The sequence below is a fragment of the Phalacrocorax carbo genome, chromosome 8, assembly GCF_963921805.1.
Source record: "Phalacrocorax carbo chromosome 8, bPhaCar2.1, whole genome shotgun sequence".
NCBI lineage: Eukaryota > Metazoa > Chordata > Aves > Suliformes > Phalacrocoracidae > Phalacrocorax > Phalacrocorax carbo.
Genome location: NC_087520.1, coordinates 24,662,972 through 24,683,005, shown reverse-complemented (window position 1 = coordinate 24,683,005; position 20,034 = coordinate 24,662,972). Strand labels below are relative to the sequence as shown.

General features: G+C 44.4%; 1 protein-coding gene across 1 annotated transcript in view; it reads left to right on the top strand.

Moving 5' to 3' along the window:
• Window positions 1–2,896: 2,896 nt before the first annotated feature.
• Window positions 2,897–20,034, top strand: part of GLG1 (golgi glycoprotein 1) — an 89,888-nt gene continuing 72,750 nt past the window's right edge. The window contains exon 1 of the mRNA XM_064459246.1: window positions 2,897–3,265. Coding sequence (XP_064315316.1) covers window positions 2,942–3,265 — 324 coding nt within the window. The 5' untranslated portion in view covers window positions 2,897–2,941. The remainder of the gene's footprint in view (window positions 3,266–20,034) is intronic.

Here is a 20,034-nt window from a genome sequence, read left to right as displayed (position 1 = left end):
ACCTGACTAGGTTCTCTGCAACAGCTTTTGTGGTTGGAGATGATCGTCAGTTGGGAAAGGTAGTGCTGAAGTTTTGGGGGACGCTTAGCATTGGAGGGAGGCAGTAGAGCCAGTCTGTGCACAAGGGAGAGGGCCTCAGCACACTGTGTGGAGGCTAAGCTGAGATTCGGAGTGGTGCCTGTGGCCGCAGGGGAATAAGTGGTCTGTATCCAATTAAAAATTGGAACAGCTCCTCTGGATGGACCAAGGAAGAGCTTTTCTTCTCCCCCAAGTGGTGAGCCAGAGGGCGAGGATGCTGCTGGGAAGGAGCCAGAGGTGTCCCAGCAGCTCAGATCACCCCGCCTTGGTCTACAAAGCTGGGGGCTATATAAATGTGTTTTCTTGCTTGAAGTGGTGAGATTTAAATGTGCTGCCAGCTACAAAAGCAGACAATGGCATGCACTTAATGCAGCACCCAGAGTATGAGAGCCTTGCTGGTAAAAATGCTTAAAATGTGGCAATAAGGGAATTTCCACTAAGTCTATGCTGAGGGAGAGGGGCTAGGGTTGCAATGAGCTGCTGGGGTTATTGCATGGGCAGAGATGTCACTATGCGCAAAGAAATACCTCTTCCTTGTTTAACTTGCTGTATGGACGTGGTAAGCGTGGGTCTCTCTTTATGAAATGCTTATTTAATGGTGGATTATGCAGGATGGTAAAATCCAAGATTGGGAGGAGGTTTTCCTTGAGCACGGGATGCTTGGTTGAAGGATGTGGGCTGCTCATCAAAAAACAAATCTCTGGAGAGCTCCCTAGGGCATGGGGAGGAGAAGGGAGCTGTAATCCAGTTCCGCTGCTCCCCTCCACCCTTGTCCTGTAACAGATGGAGGAGGAGAGCCAGCCCTCGTGCTGGGGGAGCTCTTCAAATAACTTCCACTGAGCCAAATGGGCTGCCAAACATGAGCTGGATTTTGCTGGCTTTTGTTTTTAAGTACTCCCAGCTGCGCAGCCCCTGGGTGCCAGCACAAAGCCACTGCTTTCCCAAGCACCATGTCCCAGTGTGACACTGGAATGCAAGAAGTGCAGGGACTTTGCCAGCTGATTCTCCCCTCCCACTCCTGCCCTCATTTCCACCTGGACGAGGCAGCTGCAGGTTGGTGGCCATGGTGGGCTCCAGCTTGCTCATGGTGCTCCAGTAGCTCCTGGATTGAGTAAATTGGCTGGTGACATCCCAAAAGAAGGGCTTTGCCCAGGCAGGACAAGGCTGCTTGGGGCAGGAAGGTGGTAGTCTTCCAGCTCTGCTTTACCCCAGCTCACCAAGCCAGAGCAAACCTGTGAGTGCCCTGACATCTGTCCAAAAGCTTCTGACTTTGGACCTATGCCAGCCTGGGCTGGGAAAACTGCTCCTGGAGTCAGCCAGGCAGAGGAATTGAGGGGGGGTTCTTCCCATCTCGTTTCCATCTGCCATTGGAAGCAAAGCTGAGATTTTGGGGTAAACCCATCCCAGGAGGGTGCTGTGAGCTGCCCTGGTGAGATCCTGCTGCTGGGAGACTCTGAGGGCACACAAAAAGCCATGTTTACTGAGCTGGTGGCAGACCCACTGCTGCTGCCAACCCAACACCCAGACAGATTTTTTTTTACTGTGAAATTCAGAGGTCTGGCTGCCAGGGTGGAGGAAACTGTGGCATTACCAAAATTCTGCTCTGATGGAGGCTGCACGGTTGCAGAAATTGCTTTTAGACAATCTTTCACCAAATTCAGCATCCAACTCCCCCTTATTGCCCTAGGAGGGACTTGTAGATCCCATCTACAATGGGATCAGCCATTGTAGATCCTGCTTTGGGGGTAAGATCTCTCTTACAGGCACACCCGTTTCTCTTCATCCCCATGAATAAAGCCTGAGCCACGATCGAGCATGACACACCAAATCCAAGCCCTGAACAGTGGGCCCTGCACTGAAAGGGTAGGAGATGCAGCCAACCACCCAAACCCTAAAACGAGCAGCCTCGTGGCACCCCTAAAATGTGATTTTTTTTTAGAAAAAGAAAGGTTTTTCTGCCCTCATTTGACTGCCTGATAACTCAGCAGCCGGTGTGGGGAAATGCCAGCACGAGGGTTGTCTGTGTTGGCGGGGTCTGCTGCCCATCTCTGGGACGATGCAACCCTTAATTGCATGATCCCATGCTCTTTTGTTAATGTGAGCCCTTGCCCACAGGCATCCTGGCTGGCTGGTAGTCACTATTCAATATTTTGTGGTTTCTTCCAAGATTTTATGCAAGTTTTTGTTTTCTTGAGCAGCTATTCAATATTTTTTCTTCGCTGTTCCATATGTGGCCCCAAGTTTCCTTTACTGTGTGCTACTCCAACCCTGCTCTGAGCACCATTTCGTCATGGCTTTTCCTACATCCTCCATCACCGTGACAGCCAAGAGTTTCTCAGGCTTTTAACCACTCTCCTCAATGTCCCTCTGAGGAGGATGACACCGTGAGTTCCACTTCACGGGTGGGAACTGAGAGATTTAGGTCAAAAACCAGCCACAGCTTCCGGGTACCTGCTGTGGGAGGGTATCCGCAACACTTCCCAGGGGTGTAAGCGTGCCCTGGGGCATGGTTCCTCGCAACACCTGCCACTGGCGCTGGCTCAATGGTTTGGTAAGTGCCATCCCGCATGGCTGGCGGGCTGTGGGGGCCACTGTGAGGCTGGGATGGCAGCCGGTGGTGGCCATGGGAGGCCGTCACTGTGCCGTGGACTGTGATGGCGCCTCGTCTTCCAGAGGCGACGACGTGCGGGGCGGGGCCACGGGGCCGCTGAGGGCGGGACCAGAGAAAACCACACCTCCCTCACCCGAAAGGGGCGTGGTCAGATGAGGGGCGGTGCTGTGACGTCACTGGCGTACTGCTTTGCATACGGCGTGCGTGCCGCTGAGGTGGGCGGGTGGTCGCGCCGGAGGTGGCGGATCCAAGATGGCGCCGTGCGGACGTGTCCGGAGCCGCTGCCCGGGCCCGGCGCTCTTCCTGCTCCTGGCGCTGGCGGCGGGGTCGGCGGCGGCGGCGGCGGGCGGCGCGCCTCCGGCAGGCCCCGGTGCTGGCGGCAACCTGGGCTTAATGGGGCAGGCGGTGGGGCCGGGAGCGGGGGGCCCGCGGGGCTCCCGCGGCGGCGGCGGCTCGGGCAGCGGGTGGAAGCTGTCGGAGGAGGCGGTATGCCGGGAGGACGTGGTGCGGCTCTGCTCCAAGCACAGCTGGGCCAACAACCTCGCTGTCCTCGAGTGCCTGCAGGACGTCCGTGAGGTGAGAGACGGGCGGTGGGCCGGGCCGGGCCGGTACGGGCCGGGCCTACCTGGGGCGGCGAACAAAGAGCGGGGCTCCGTGCCCCGTTCGCCAAGAGCCGGCGCCGAGCGCGCCGCTTTTATTTACCTCATGATTTTTTTATTTTTGGTGGGTTTTTTTGTTTGAAAAAGCGAGGCTTGTGTCCAGGCCGCGCTTCCCGCTGCTGTGGGGTTTCGTGTGAAGGGGCCGGTCCGGTCCCGGGAGCCGCCCGCGGGGGTGGCGGCGAGGGCAGGGGGCCGGTGGCCGGGCCGCTCCCCCGCCGCACCCCGCTTCATTAGCCCCTCTGGGCTCTGCCCGACCGCCCCAGCAGCGGCTTCCGGGGAGGGAGTGGCCTCGGCGGGGGCTTTATTTTGGCGTCGGTGTTTGGTTTGGGGGCTGTTGGCTTTCAGAGGTGTCTGTGGAACCCTGCCCGCGCAGTGCTGAGGAAGAGCACCTTGCTGGGAGGCTTTTTTTTTTTCCTCAGGTTCAGCTTCCCACTTTCATGTAGCGCTCAGCCGCAGAGGCAATTGGTTTCCCGTGCTTGTTTGTGCCTATATGAAATTCCTTATGCAATCCTTAGACCTGGCTTAGTTTATTCAGGGAGGTTGGCTGGGCAGCCTGCATCGTTCCTAAACATCTGTCGTGAGTGCTTTAAGTCTACCTCAAGAAAAAAAACCAACTAAGTTGCCACCTCAGAGCCTTTTCTAGCCCCATCTTTTAATTAATTCCTTGGTAGGTCTTGCTCAGTTTGATGGAGCCTTTGGGGGAAGTGTCTTCAGTGAGCTGATATGGAGTTGAGGTCTGTTTTAGTTCTTGGTTTCTCTGCTGTGAAGTCCAGTAATGTCAGGCTGTGTCAATTTTTAATGGTGTTTTATTAAGTGGAAATGTAGTCAGGAAAAACCTGTGCTCGTTTCTCATCCTTCATTGCAGAGACAGCAGATGGTAGTGACTTAATGGTTACCCTCATCCAGGGGAGTCTTGAACCAGTGACTGTCAGTGATTACTTCCTGGCTTAAAACCCAAAAATAATATAGATATTTTTTCATCTATCTTCATGTTTTAATTTTGGACAGGTAGCTTAGTAAGACACTTATGACAGGCTTTTTAAATTGAGTCCTGATGCAATATCTGTCACAGTTATAAAATGCTCTGATATTTACTTGATGAATAGCTCATCCCTCACTGTTTCTTTCACCTGTCTGGGACCTTTTGGACCCTGTGTTAGGGAGGCACCATCTCTGAGACAACCTCAGAAGCTGTGCTTACAGGCGGCGGCTTACGAGCCACCAGCCTGCCAAAAAGGCAAGCTCTTGTTCCTTTCTTTACAGTTGTGTAGCCCCTCCCTTCTCTTTTAGTTCCAGTGATTATTGGTTTTCTGCCATTTTAGTGAGGTGGACCTTTTTATTGTCTAGTTTATCAGTTTTCTGCTGGAATAGTTTTGCCATTTTACTGAGTTAAACAGAGTGGGGGTGAGTGCAGGGAGAAGCAAAAGATGAAGGGATGCTTCATATCACTCACTATTTGGAGCATGTACAAGCCCTTATGTTGCCTCTGCATATCGCATGAGAACTCCACTGTCTTTTGAATGTTGTCTTGCTTGTGGTTTTCCTTTTCCCCTTTCAAAGCGTGCCTTGATGTCAGTAGTTTGCTGGCTGTTGGTCTTGTCTAGCTGTAATGATGCCTGATATATCAGACAATGTCCAGATATCCAGTGCTGAAGGTGAATCTTCCCCTGGGGTGACATCCCAGGCAGTGATAGGACATCTTGGGGTCCTTCTGGATTGAGTTTTCTCTCTGAAGGTGCCCGTTTGCAGCCTTGTCCTTATTTGTCTGTCAGCCTGTAAAGAGCACTGTCAGCTGGTCTTGGTCTCAACAGTTCGCCTGCTGTAACACGGATGGGATGGGTTGTATCTCTGACGTAATAACAACTTCTCAGAGTGCTGCTCTGAGAAATTAATTAAAAATAATTGACTTCTGTGTATCCCTACTGTCTAAGTCCTGATATTTAGACTCTGAGTAAAAGTCATGAGTTGCAAACATTGGTTGGCACATTGGGTGATAGGGAACGGGTTCAAATGCTATCTTGGACGTTTCCTTTGCATTGGAGGTGACAGCAGAGGAAAAAAGTGATGTATTATCTGTTACTGTTGTTGATAGAACTTTTAATTTTGACCCTAGAGCATCTGTCAGCTTGTTTGGACAGTACCAGAGAAGTGCCTGTTATATTTTAAAATGGGTGGGGAGCTAGTAGAAGTCATAGGAGCCCATTTAAATAAAGTTGGGCTATAGTGAATGGAAGATTTGGGGGAGTTGCTGTATGTGCAATAGCGTCAATGAAGACAGTATTTGGATGCTGCTTTGCTACAAGCATCAGATAAAATTTTTAGATGCAATTAGGCTGCAGAAGCAGCCTTTTTTTCTATAGGTTTTTTTTAAGGTGATGTGCTGGTTTTGACTGGGGTAGAGTTAATTTTCTCCACAGTAGCTCGTATGGGGCTGTGTTTTGGATTTGTGCTGAAAACCATGTTGATAACCCAGGGATGTTTTTGTTCCTGCTGAGCAGGGCTTACACAGAGCCAAGGCCTTTTCTGCTCCTCACCCCACCCCACCAGCAAGTGGGCTGGGGGTGCACAAGGGGCTGGGAGGGGAGACAGCCAGGACAGCTGACCCCTACTGACCCAAGGGATATCCCACACCATAAAATATCATGCTCAGCATATGAATCTGGGGAGGGGCCTGTTACATGTGATGGAGCCCTGCTTTCCTGGAGATGGCTGAGCACCTGCCTGCCCATGGGAAGGAGTGAATGGATTCCTTGTTTTGCGTTTTGCCTGTGCATGTGGCTTTTGCTTTACCTTTTGAACGGTCTTTATCTCAACCCACGAGTTTTCTCACTTTTACTCTTCTAATTCTGTCTCCCATCCTACTGGGGGGGATCAGGTGAGCAGCTGTGTGGGGCTTAGTGGCTGGCTGGGGTTAAACAGTGACAGATGATCTTACTTTTCTCATCAGAAATATTCCTCTAAAGTAGAGAAACTTTAAGTTTGAAACCGGCAGTGTTACTGTTAAGATTATCCATTCATGTTTCTTCTTAGTGTGATACAGAAAAGCTAGGACACTTTTAAATTTGAATGATCAGGAGAAACAACTACCTGAAACCTTCCTTTTGAGTCTGTAAAGTACAGAGCAAAGAAAGCATGTGCTTGTTTTGTTAGCCAGTGTGAATGCAATCACATTATTTTGGTATCTGCTGATTTGTTAGAGTGGATGTCTTTAAAGCAAGTCCTCCCTTGTTTTTGCTGGGTAGTTTTCCTGAATTGAAAGAAACAGGAATGTTTAGTCTGTGATTGACTGGTATGGGAGCCTAGCTTGTAGGGTGAATGCTGAGAGAAGCTGTTTAACACAAATACTCAGTAAAAATTAGTTTGAAGCAAAAGAAAACAATAAAAAAGCCCACCAAAACCCAAAATGATAAAGTTCTGGTTTTGAGAGGTTACTTGTAGATTGTCAGTTTAGAGTATTATCAACACAGGTATTTAAGCACTGTGTAATTTTAGAACTAATTTAAAAAAAAATATCAGGCCCCCGACTGATAAATACTTTACCACTGATTTTCCACCAAGTCAATGAAATGCTTAATTGATGTAGTGCAAAGTCCACTTCTGCAGGTGCAGAACTCTTCTGCATTTCAGGTTGTTCAACTGCTTGAAAGGCAGAAATCAAGGGACGATTATGCTTTTTTGCTTTCGTTTTTGTAGTAGAAGAATGGGAAGGATGCTGCTTAATTGGAGGAGATAGTGGTGAGAGCTAGTCAGCTTAAATGTCTTTGACTATAATCAGAAAATAGAATTAAACACATGTTTTGAAGCATTTTCCAGAAGAATTAATTTCCTTCTAGTAGAATTACTTATGCACAGGGTACGTTAATGTTTTGAGTCACTTAAATCTTGTCATCAGTGTTTTAACTGTTATCCAAATAACTTTTTGCTGAGATATAAAAGGAGTAGAATGGGATGGTGTATACTTCTGTTTTTCAAAAATGTGTTTTTAAAGTGTTTTAAAGTGCTTTTTTCTGAAACTATGCTGTTGCTAGCCTGGTACTAGAGAGGCTTCACAGCTTGCATTTCACTCAATGTAGGCGACAGCCTTTAAGCCCTTTTTTTATGGGCTGCCTATTAAACAAATTTTCATGGTGGTTATAGTATAAATAAACCCATGAAATATTAATATATTTGGTAGGTAAGAATTTTGCATGATTAATGATGATTTGCATTTAAAGCGTGTCTGAGTTGTTGAGTTTGAGGTAGGAAACATTAGCAGGTATGAAAATATCTTAATCAGAGTAGCTCCCTTTTCTGGCTTATTGGTGGAGCATAATTTTACTGTTAAAACATACCTTAGACCTGATTAATCAGGGAATTAACTTGATGTCAGAATTGTTGAGCTTTACTTGCATTGCACTTCTAAATATTACGTAATATTTAAAGCATTATTTCTCTCTATATAGCACTAATGCATTATAGGCTAAGTAATTTTTCTAAGATCAAATGGTCGTGGTTAGGTTGGGATTAGAGATCAAAGTTTTGGCCTGCCACTGCTTTCTTCATCCTGAATGGTTTGGTTTCTTTGGTAGCACCTTTATGGCAGGGATGATATAATTGAGCCTGAATGCTCTCCTTTCTGGAAAAAGTAAGGCTTTCTTAATGTTGAGGTTTGGGTTAAAAAGAAAACAAGTTAATCTTAAAGCTGTGTATTTTAAGAGTAGTATTTTCCCCATTATTTCAGATGCATGGTCAGTGTAAAAGGCCAGAAAATTAATTTGATGTGATTTACAGACTAGGAAGTGTGTAACATATGATAGGTTGGGAACTAGCATGTTTCTTCCATATAAATGTCTTACTTATTCCTCGCTCTGTATGTACCTGAGCTCTTTAAGTGGTCAGTAAAATAGTGCCAGTGAAATTACCTATGTTATAAAATTGTAGATGGAAAAGAAAAACCAGAGGGTAACACCTGCTTGGAGGCTCTGTCTCTCTTGATAATACTGTTGTTGGAGGAAAAGTTGTGTGTGCTCAGTCCCTGGGCTTATTCCCAAGTTTTTCTACTTTCTTGGTAAAGGAATTGGAAGAGGGAAGGCTTCCCTGAAACTTTTTAGTTGCACTGTCACTGTAGCTTGATTATTTTATCATCCTCTTCCATCTCTAATTTGTTGAGTTGAAGGGCAAAGGTTTTGTTTTGACTGAACATGTGACATACTCATATTTGAGCAGGTACTGATGTCATTTCCATCTCACAGCTTTCCCATGCACAAGTGGAAGCTTGCTTTTAAAGTACCTTTTTTGAGATGTCTGGGCTGTGGCGGCAAATGACTGTTTACCTGTCCTGAGCTGTAAGTAATTGAGGGCTGTGGATTAAACGTAGCACGAGGGTAGGCTAGTTTTTAGGAAATGCAAATAGTGAAGACACTGTTTACTGAGTTGGCCATCTCCTTCAGTGTTTATGGTTTGGTTTTGTCCTACAAAACCTCGAGGCACTCTCCCTGGCTTTCAGGAGCTGTTTTGAATGTGAACTGCCTGTTTCTCAGGGTTGTAAGTACCTAATTGTGGGATGGAGGCAGTTCTGGTTCTCTGACCATTACTATTGCAAAGGAGAATGCAGTTAGTATTCCAGTGATGCTCTTACAGTGCCTACAGTGCTATCATCTGGTTCAGATATCAACACGTAAAGGGAATTTCCTTTTAAAAAGCAATGATCAGAAAACTGGAAAATGTACCTTAAGCTTTGCCAAGGGCTTTGCTTGTGTTCTCCCTTATTTCTAAGGCATATTGACCTGATGATGATTCAAAGCCACCTGTACAGGGCACGGGGTTTAAGAACTCTGATATCCTTAAGGAAAAAAAATTTCTTACTCATAGTTAGTTGAGCTCACTTAAGTAAAAATGTGCTGTGATTTTTTTTTAAGAGATTGAGTTAATTATTGGGCTGTAACTGGATGCTAGACTGTATGAGTTGAAGCCTGTGTGTCTGTGTTAGGAATTTCCAGATACCATTCTGTCTCAAACTGAATTTAATGAAGAATTTACAGTGGTTTGTGGGAGATGCAGGTTAATTTGAATGGTCAAGACTGGTCCCTCCTGCTTCTAAAAATAATAAAATGGAAGATGGGTCTATCAAAGTCAGAGGAAGGGAATGGTTGGACCTAGGAGGAAGGGATTGAGATGATTAAGTTTTGAAAAAAACATTTGAGTGACAACAAAAGAAAATGATGGAGACAAGACTGGAACAATCTGAAGCTTTTTCTCCTGAGGCTTGGCTTCTTAACTGAGATTAGCAACATTTTTGTTCTGAAGTTTTTTCCTTGTGTTCAGATAGTGTAAGCCCAGTTTCCTCCTGGCTTTTGTAGTTAAGTCTTAAAGTAAAATTCTAAATACACTTTAAAAGTCTGATTTGGGTTACTGTGGCATCAGCCTTTGGCCTCATCTTGGGATGTAGCAATATTTAAAAGTACCCTTTTCATCCTACTAAAGCCATGTGTGAGCTGACTAGAGGGTGAGATGGTCTTTCTCTGCTAGGTCCTGGACTTGCTGTCTTGTGAACAGAGCATTTAATTTAGCACAGGCTCTTAGTTTTCCATATCCTTAGCGATCTTAACAGTTGTTGCATTTCTGCATATCTCAGTTACTTGAGGGTTTTTTGGGGGGGAGTGATGGTGGGTTTTCTTGTTTGTTTGGTGGTGGGTTTTTTAATGCTTAATAAAAGGGATTATCTTACATGGTTGCTTCCTGTAGTGGGCTGGTGCTGCTGGCCTGTTGCAGCTCTGAATACCGAGGAGAAAAGGAACACCAATACAAGGGGAGGAGTTTGATGCAGGCTGTGCAGTCTGAGCTTGGCTCAGGATGAACTGGGAAAGCTGTTATGTAGAGGTCTGGTTATGGGGAGGTGATTTACTGAGTCAGATAGCTGAGTGTGTTGAAAAGCAAAGACTCGGTCAGTTGTGACAGGTACACTAGATTGTGTTTTCCTCACTTGCATCCTCTCCTCCCTGGTGTTGGAGGAAAGGAGATCTCTAGCTCTAGTGCTGCTTTGGGTTGTCATGGTTGGAATGGAATCACTTGAGGAAAGATTATTCTAGGCAAATGATGTGCTGTCTTTATTGTCTAGCATAGAGATAATGTCTGGATGTTCTTTATAGTGTAGCTTTCCTGCATGTGAGCCCCACTTTCTCAGTGAGCTCTGCTTTTGGTCTTTGGAAAATGTACGCTTACTTTGAAAAAGCTTTACAATTGTTCTTCCTAATAATAAACCCTAAAGAATTGGATGAATAAAAGGTCTGGGTAATTGCCTTTTTATCTGAAATCTTAATAGTTTTCTTGATCTTCTGACTAATTTAGTTTTAAGGTCTATGAAGTTGGTTGCTATGGTGCTAAAAATTTCCAGTTCTGTTGATAATTTTTTTGTCATTATGGGATACTTCCAGTTTCTGGGTGTTCAGTTTATCAGTTCCCAAAGCAGAGATCCTCCCTTCCCCAGGTACCAGCTTGTAGCATAATTGCGACATCTCATCATCAAGAGAGTAGATGAAAACCCATACTGTTCTACACCTGAGCAGAGGTGGCATTCATAAAAGCTGTGTCCTGGCATGCTGGTGTCTGAATGACTGCAGCTCTGAGCTGAGGGATTTCCTTCAGTAGTTAAAGAGGTGTCTGTTTTCTCCATGCCTTCTTTTTGGGGGTGTAGTGCATGAGTTTTTTTTTTTTTCCTTTGGATAAGTGTATCTAGTGGCTCTTACAGCTTTGAGCTTAGATTTCGTGTGTTTGCATTAGAGTGCATTACTTGGTTGTAATGTTTAAAATCTTGCCTTAACTCAAGCTATACATTTGATGTATTTATTATTATTCAGTGCTGTGGCTTATAACTAATGGTATGCATCTAAGATATCTTTTGCCAGGGAACAACATAGGGACAAATTCATGTTAATTGTGTGGGATGGGAATGTATATTTGCTGCATTTGTTATTTGCACCTTTGTCTGAAACAAAGCATAAGAACTGCTGAGGTGGCGAAAAGGTAGTATTTAATGTAGTAAGTATTCATGGTTTCTCTACATGCCTGAAGTATTTCACTCTTTTGCAGTTAGTGGTAGAACTGCATGCTTTTTTTTTTGTGAAAAATTTCTTGTAGCTTCCTTATTTGATTCTCAGGAGTTTTGAGTTTCTTCTAGAGAATGCAGCTGGTTATGTTGATATAATTACTTATATGTACCAGGGTAGGTTAATAACAAATAGCTACCCCAGCACTGCTATGCAAAATCATTCAGGCAAATATACTGTTGCTTGCTTATTAAAAAAAAAAAGCCTGGCTTAGTCTGGTGGCAAGGTTGCTCTCTAGACCCCTTGAATCTTAACATGAGGCTCATCAGCCTTCATCATGCTCAGTAGTTTGCTAATTGAGATTTTGTTTTCTAGAATGTTGTGTTAATGCAGGGTAAAATACTTTCCACCAAGTGAACTGCAAAAAAAACTCAGAGCATGCATTCTTTTAAGTGTTGAAGTAACTGCCCTACAAAAAGTTTCGATATAATTTAAACAAAACACAATCCCACAAAAACCAAAAACCTGCTTGGCTTGTAGACTTTCTGTAGTAGTCCAGGCTTGATTTGAGCTGAGTCAACTTTTGTTGCTGTTCTCAGCTGAGGTGAAATAAGATCTGGATGAAGCTTACAGTAAGCTCTTTCATTATCAAATTGTTTTTTTTGCTTATGTCAGTATCTGTGTGGCCTATCTACATGTCATAAAATGAGAAAAACTAACCACCTTAAAGTAAAATCACTGCAACATCGTGGTTGTCATAATTTACAACATGAATTGTTCGTGAGACTGCAGTCCTTAAACCATGTTCATAGTGATTTAAACAAATTGATATTAGTGTGATCCTCTTATCGTTGAATTCAGACTGGCTAGTCAAAATCTGGTCTCTGCTCGTTCTGAGTAAATGCAGGTGGAGAGAACTGTTGACCGTGAGTTTTACTTGTCATATGTGAATAACAATATTAAATGCTTGATATTGTGTTGACCCTGCTGCTTTTTTTGTTACTTTTGAACTGATGCTCTGAGCACCGTATATTTGGTGCGTAAATATTTGAGACACGTGAGGGGTGAGATGCTGCGTCTTTCACCATAACACAGCTACTGAAATTCATGGTGACATCTATCTTACCTTACTGAAGTCTGAGAGTGGACTCTATAAGCAACAAGTATGCTAATGCAGTCTTTCTTGCTGCCAGTCTTCAGGCCAAAGGTTTGGTCTGCTTTTCAGTAATATACATATGTTGCAGGTGGTGTCATTGAAGTGTGGAAAAATCTGTGTTATAGCTGGTAACCAGAACTGTGTTCTTAATGAAAAGTGTAGAACAACACAGGGGAAGACCTTTTTAGTCAGCATGGAACTGGAGAAACTCAGGGTGCTGTAAAGTGTCGTTTGAATGGGAGATTTCTTATGGCAACCTTAATGGTATGTTTTTTTCTGCGTAAAACAGCGAGATGAAGTTTCTGTAACTCCTGCTGAATCCCTGCCTAAAAAGCAGACATACCAGGTCAGTGCTTGCTGGAGGGAAGTACAGGTTAGAAAATTCTTAACAGTGGTCGCTGCTGGGGAACATGGAACTGTTTGAGTCACTATCTGCAAGCAGAAGACAAAGATCTTGTTAATGTAGTAACATCACTTCTTTAACTAAAGGTTTCCAGGCAGTGATCAGTGGCCATCTTCACTTATTTTGTTTCTGAGTAGTCATTTGAAGCAACATTATATTTTAAAGCTGAAAAAGAAAAAGCTGAAACTCTAGTCTATGGTGTAAGTCTTCCCTGCATTTTCATTAAACTCCAGTGGCAAATGCTTGGCCTGTCTCTAGGAATCCCAATGGTAACAAATAACAGCATCATCTGGGAAGATGTGGTACTAGGGAATATACTTTTCCCTCAACTGAACTGCAGCTCTAAATCTGTGTGCTCATTCTAATGTTGTTAATAGCTTTAGCTAAAAGTATATGTATGAAATATTAGTTGTAGGAGGGATGTGATTCTGCACTTTCCTAGCCAAACACAAACAAAGCCTTCCTGTGTTTCAGATTTTTGCTTCATGACCTGTGCTTTAGCAGGCACTGAACATGGTGAACCATCACTGATAATATTCTCATCTCTGACCCCAGACATAGTGTTGATGCATAGGGCTGACTTCCCTGCATTATTTGTGGAGTTTGCTCTAGCTCAGGTACTTGGCAGTGTGGCTTGAGCTTGTCCACATCAAAACCCTTTCATGTTCTCTGAGGCTACATTGGCTTCCTTTCTATGAGCAGCTCACTGGTAAGGCCTACACAAAGGGGAAGAGCATACAACAGTCTTTTGTTTCCCTCCCCTCCTCCAGGCATTTGTGAACTCTTCCAGCCTCCTGTTGTATAAAACCATAGTCTAAACTTGTTCTTCTAGGAAAGTGCTGATGGAATTTAAATTCTTCACTTTTTATGTCAGCTCTTCCCAAACTAATTTCCCCAAATACTTCCCTCCCTTGAGCCATTCCATAGTGACTTTGATGCCCTCAAAGATTATTTCATAACTGTTGTCTTCTAATGTCTGTTTTGCTCATTAGGTTCACAGTATCTTAAACTCAGAATACTTGCAATTTCTGAAAACTTCCTAAGAATACTGGAGAGTTCAGGTAGGCTGTGTGATGCTGGGATGCAGTTGGAGGAGTGTTGAACCTGGATTTCTGTGTTGTGTAGTTAGAAGGTGAGAGTCAGTGCTCCAGTTACTTTACCTGCTGATGGTTGGCTCACCACAGATGTATTAGCCAGTGTGTTGTCTGAAGTGGCTGAAACAGGCAAAAACCTGTTGTATGTCATGAATAACTTTAATGTGGCAGCCTGTGGCGTTTGATCTCTGACTGTAATAATTGCTGTATTGCCTAGTGGGACCACTGATTTGGAATTGGGATTCTGTTTGAGATCACAGTTCGGGGGGGGGGGGGGGGGGCTGGGGGGCCTCTGATACTGTGCCATTCAAGCAGAATGGTAAAAAAAGGAAGATTTTAAGAGCAAGGTAGCAGAGTAGTTTATAGCCTGTTAGAAAATCTCTGTATATCATAGAATAGTTTGGGTTGGAAGGGACCTTTTAAAGGTCATCTAGTCCAAGCCCCCTGCAGTGAGCAGGGACATTTTCAACTAGATCAGGTTGCTCAGAGCCCCATCCAACCTGGCCTTGAATGTTTCCATGGATGGGGCATCTATCAGCTCTCTGGACAGCCAATGCCACTGTTTCACCACCCTGACTGTAACAAATTTCTTCCTTATATCTAGCCTGAATCTTCTCTCTTAGTTTAAAACCATTACCCCTTGTCCTATCGCTACAGGCCCTGCTAAAAAGTCTGTCCCCAGCTTTCTTGTAAGACCCCTTTAAGTACTGAAAGGCTGCAATGAGGCCTTCCCAGTGTCTTCTCTTCTCCAGGCTGAACAACCCCAACCCTCTCAGCCTTTCCTCAGAGGAGAGGTGCTCCAGCCCTTGGATCACTTTTGTGGCCTCCTCTGGACCTGTTCCAACAGGCCCATGTCTGTCCTGTGCTGAGGGCTCCAGAGCTGGATGCAGAACTGCAGGGGGATCTTGCCAGCACGGAGTAGAGGGGCTGAATCACCTTCCTCGACCTGCTGGCCATGCTTCTTGTGATTCAGCCCAGGATATGGTTGGCTTTCTGGGCTGTGAGCGCACACTGCCAGCTCATGTCCAGCTTTTTGTCCACCAGTACCCCCAAGTCCTTCTCCACAGGGCTGCTCTCAATCCCTTCATGCCCCAGCCTGTACTGATATCGGGTGTTGCCCTGACCCAGGTGCAGGACCTTGCACTTGGCCTCGTTGAACCTCATGAGGTTCACGCAGGCCCACTTTTCCAGCTTGTCCAGGTCCCTCTGGATGGCATCCTGTCCCTTGGGCATGTTAACCACACCCCTCAGCTTGGTGTCATCTGCAAACCTGCTGAGGGTGCTCGTGATCCCCCTGTTTGTCATTGATGAAAATATTAAACAGTTCTAGTCCCAGTCAGGACCCCTGAGGGACACCACTTCTTCCTGATCTCCATCTGGACATTGAGCTGTTGACGCTACCCTCTGGATGCAACTGTCCAACCAATTCCTCATCCACCAAACAGTCTCCATCAAATCTATCTCTCTCCAATTTAGAGAGAAGGATGTTGTGGGTGCCCATGTCAAAGGCCTTACAGAAGTCCAGACAGATTACATTTGAAGCTGTTCCCTTGTCCACTGATGCAGTCACCCCATCACAGAAGGCCACTAGGTTGGTCAGGCAGGACTTGCCCTTGGTGAAGCCATGGTGGCTGCCTCGAATCACCTCCATGTGCTTTAGCGTAACTTCTAGGGGGGCCTGTTCCATCATCGTCCCAGGCACAGAGGGGATGCTGACAGGTCGGTAGTTCCTTGGGTCCTCCTTGCTGCCGTTTTTAAAAATGGGTGCAATGTTTCCCTCTTTCTAGTCACCAGGGACTTCACCTGACTTGCATGACTTTTCAAATATCTTGCAGAGTTATATTATATATCAAAAACGTTATTGGCTCATGTTTAAGGCAGATTATTATTTCATATACCTTGATTATTCTGATCTTAAATTGGACTAGAAGAGTCTGTCCCAACTGAACTTCTGTTCTTAGGAACCATTTAAAATAAACTTGTGGAGCCTGGCTGATATTACAGTTCACTACCTTGGGAACCATGTTGCTGAAAGTACTTCTGAACAGTCCTTTTTGGGGTTTGGCATGGTTTTCTGTAAGGTCTTTATATGTTGCACACTTTTTATAGCATTAGAAGCTATAAAATAAAGTTATTCAAGAGGTTGTCTTTGAAAGGTATCTATAATAATGCCTCAGAGCTGTCAGAACATTGCACATGAGTAAAATATGGGCAGCATGAGTACAGTGGTGTTTGCTTCCATATTTACAGAGCTCACTGTTTTGTTCTGCCCTCTACAGTAAGTTCATCAATTTTGGTCCTATCTATTGGTAGTGCTATTTTGGGTATGTTTTACTACGTGATCAGATGTGAATCCAGGACTTCAGTAGTGAGATTCCTTCTGTGTATGCTGGTGAATCTGAAACCATATGGACAGGTGAGCCACATGTGTTGTCAGTAGATTGGCATCTTTATAGGAAGAGACTGAGGTAGATGGAGAATTGAATGGCATGACCACTTTCCCAGTCATCAAGTCACCTGGAAACCAAGGGAGGGGTGACGATGGCAGGGTTATTCTCCTCTCTGCTTCTAGATGATGATGTGCAGAAGCTGAGAGGATCCAGTCTCAGGCAGGCAGTGCTCTTTGCCAGTGCTTCCCAGCTGGGACTCTTACTACTTGTGGGATACTAGAGCAGTAGGCTTGTGTTGGTGGCTGCATGCCCAGATACTCATTAATAGTCAAGGTGGACAGTCCTCTTGTTTGGCTGGTTACTTTTTAACATGGAATTTTTCATATCCCTTATGATTCAAATGTCAAACCAAAGGTATGCTAGCCAAGTAATCTTAATTTCCAGGGCAAGGTACAGGAACTATTGTTCTAGCTTGTTCTTGTGTGGAAAGTACTTATTTTCCTAGAAATAGACTGTAATGTTCCATGATACTGATAAAATCACAGAATTGGCCTGATGACAGTGAATACAGTAGCTGGAAAGAATGATTGCTTTCATAGAGGAGCAGGTAAGAGGTTTCTCTTAGAACCTCTTCTTGGATTGCATGGCATGTTGCTGGGATTTTTACCATGGAAGGATTTATCTTGAAGTTCAATGTTTTTGGTTGGATGTGGTAACAGTAGAAAGAAGTTGCCTTTCCCTGGAAGAGGTACGTGATCAGGTGAATCTTCCAGAATACCTGTGACTTGGAAAGGGTAAAAATCCTTTGTATTGTGAGGTTCCATGTAGTGGTAGTTATTAGCGGCTGCCTTGCATCTTGTTCTGAGGACTGCTATACAGCCCTGCTGCAAGGGGGAGAAGAACTTCTTCCATGTCGATTGCTGTTCCTGTAGAGATACCCCCATGGATACACTCTTAATTTGCAGCCTTGTCTGTTTTTTGTCTTACTGGGTTGCTTGCATTTTTTCTTTTCTGGGTCTGGCTGTCTAAGCTGAGAAAGGTCTGTAAATCTGATGAGCGTCTGAGGTTGATGACACATCTTGGGCTGGACCTGGATGAGAACCTGTGTTATGATCCTGTGTTGCTTTGGGAGCTGCTGGTTAAAATAACTCTGCTTTGGTTTCCTCAGCTACGGTACTTGGCAACAGTAGAATAGTATACAGGCTGAAAGCATGGGAAAACAGCAAGTCAGTGCCATGAGCAGAGGTGAGGTGGGTTTTTTTGCTTTTCAGCATCACATGTTCCATAACACTTGAACTTTACCTGTATAATCTTGGGAATGAGTAGCATCTCTTAATGGTGAACAAGTTGCTTTTTTTTTTAAATTAATCTCTCACCTGAATGAGAAATAGCTATATTCTTCCTTACAAAAAAAAGAATGCATTTAACATTTACTGGCAAGACTTGCTGTATCAAAAGGTAACAGTGCATTGAGCATAGATCTGAGTTACCTGGTGTTTCACATCCTTTCTTACCGTCTATTGCTAGCTCTAACCCATGGCAAGTGTTCTGTGAAAAATATGGAAGTTTCTTTTGCCTGTAGCATCTGAGTCTCAAAAATATTGTGCGGGATTGAAATGCTGCTTCGTCCTTCTTCTGGAGCAAATCCGACTTGTTTTAGTCGAAAATGAATCCTAGAACTGCAAGAACAACAATATGCTATTTCTGTAGTAAAATGCCTAAGGCTCTCTTCAAAGAGAAGTGTGATCTGGAGTAAGATACTACTGCCCTGAAGAGCTTATTTGTTCTTAGATTTGGTGTTCACGTGCCTGGTAAATATGCTGGATTTGATTGCACTAGGCATTCATCCTTCATGAACACTGGAACTCCTCCTCTTAATGTGACAGAGACCCTGGGAGCGGTTGTGGAGGAGGGAAGGGGCCTAGGCGGCTTGTCCTGAAATTATCTAGGTGATGCACGAGAGAAACTTTGCAAGACATGTTTGTGAAGTCACATGTAATGTGCAACAAGCTGTGGATCTGCTTGGGAGTGTAAGAGCCTGAGGTACGTGTATGATGAATACTGTTCGAGCCTTCGAGTATTGCAGTGCTCTCTTAACCCTTGGCTGTAAGACTGGACACAGTTGCGTATTCTTATCAATAAAACTTGCCATTGCTGTTGAGAAGGAAGTGCTTATTGAGGAAAACAACAGATAAAAGTTATCAAAATAACTCTTTCTCCCTGGGGAGATGCTGGTGGAGTAGAAAGGGAGGCCTGTCAGTCGCACTTGCATTTGAATAATGTGACATAACATGAAACAGTTTTAGGATGAAGGGAGCTTGGGGGCTGTGCTTCTGGCCCCTCAGGGTTGCTTTGTGTTCAGAGTTTGGTTGGGTGGGTGGGGTATGTGGGGTCTCAATGTAACTTTAAGCTTAATAGCTTTAAATCTTGGTATGTGTCGGGCTTGATCAACCATAACTAAATTGAGTGCAGAACTAAAATGATGCACACCTCTTACATGGATGTGTCGTAGTTGACTGCTTGTTACCTATATGATTGGGGTCTAATTTTTTTACAAGGTGTTTGAAATTTTACAAAATGTCCTAGTGAACCTAAGCTGAAATTTTCTCTGAAATGTTTAACAAATTGTGAGTGATCTGCTGTTTCTTTTGTGTTGTTTTTTTTTTTTTTTTAAAGATTCCCCAGTTGACTTCATTTAGACTGTTTTACCATTTACTCAGTGTTGAGGTACCCATGTCCCAAACAGTGATTTTAGTGGGTGTTTCAAATAGTTTATGCTGTAAATTTGGGGCAGTGCTAGAGCAGATGTGAGAGACAGTGGCTCTGGGAATGGTGTGAAGGGGCATGTTAGCCTGTCCGATGGAGTAGTGAAATCTGCAGCAGGTGGGGTATATATGCTAGAGGTATGTCAATAGCTACAGCTGAATTGCTGCATGAGGAGTCTGGATTTACCTTTTCCCATAAGCTATAGCTTGGATTTCTTTCTTAAAAAGAAGAGGCTCTTATGGAATAAGCTGGCCTGTCTGGTCACTCATTCAGAAATATTCCAACATAACAGTTTCTGGATGGGTTGGTCAGCTCTTGCTGGCAGTGAATTCTCTGGATAAACCAGTACATATTTAGTACAGCTTTCAAGTGCTAGATGCAACTCTTGCACCCTAAGATCTTACTGTAGTTGATTTGCCTCATTTGTTTCCAAGCTGTTAGGTTACAGAGCTTTTCTGTTTTAATGCTCATTTTGAAGAAGGGATTATCTCAGGGTTGTATTTGGCTGGTTTGGGGGAGGAGGAGATAGCATGTGTTTCAGCTGATAGAAAATTTAGTTTATCCTCATTAACGCTGCACACTGTGGCATTCAGTAATGACAGTAGTAGTATGGGCTAATTATAGGTACATTTATGCTTTACCTCTCTGAACCAAGCATTTTGTTTATTGTGTGTCAGGGGAAGATGATTAAAAGGTTCTAACGAATCTTTCCTGGAGGCTTTTTTATGCTCTTGCAGATGTCTTGTTTGTAAGGTCAGCATTCCCTGGAGGCTTGCATGCCTCAGCTAACCCTTGATATCTAGCTCTTGTCCCACTTTTTATGCTGTCTTTGCGATGTGTTAAAACCTCAGCA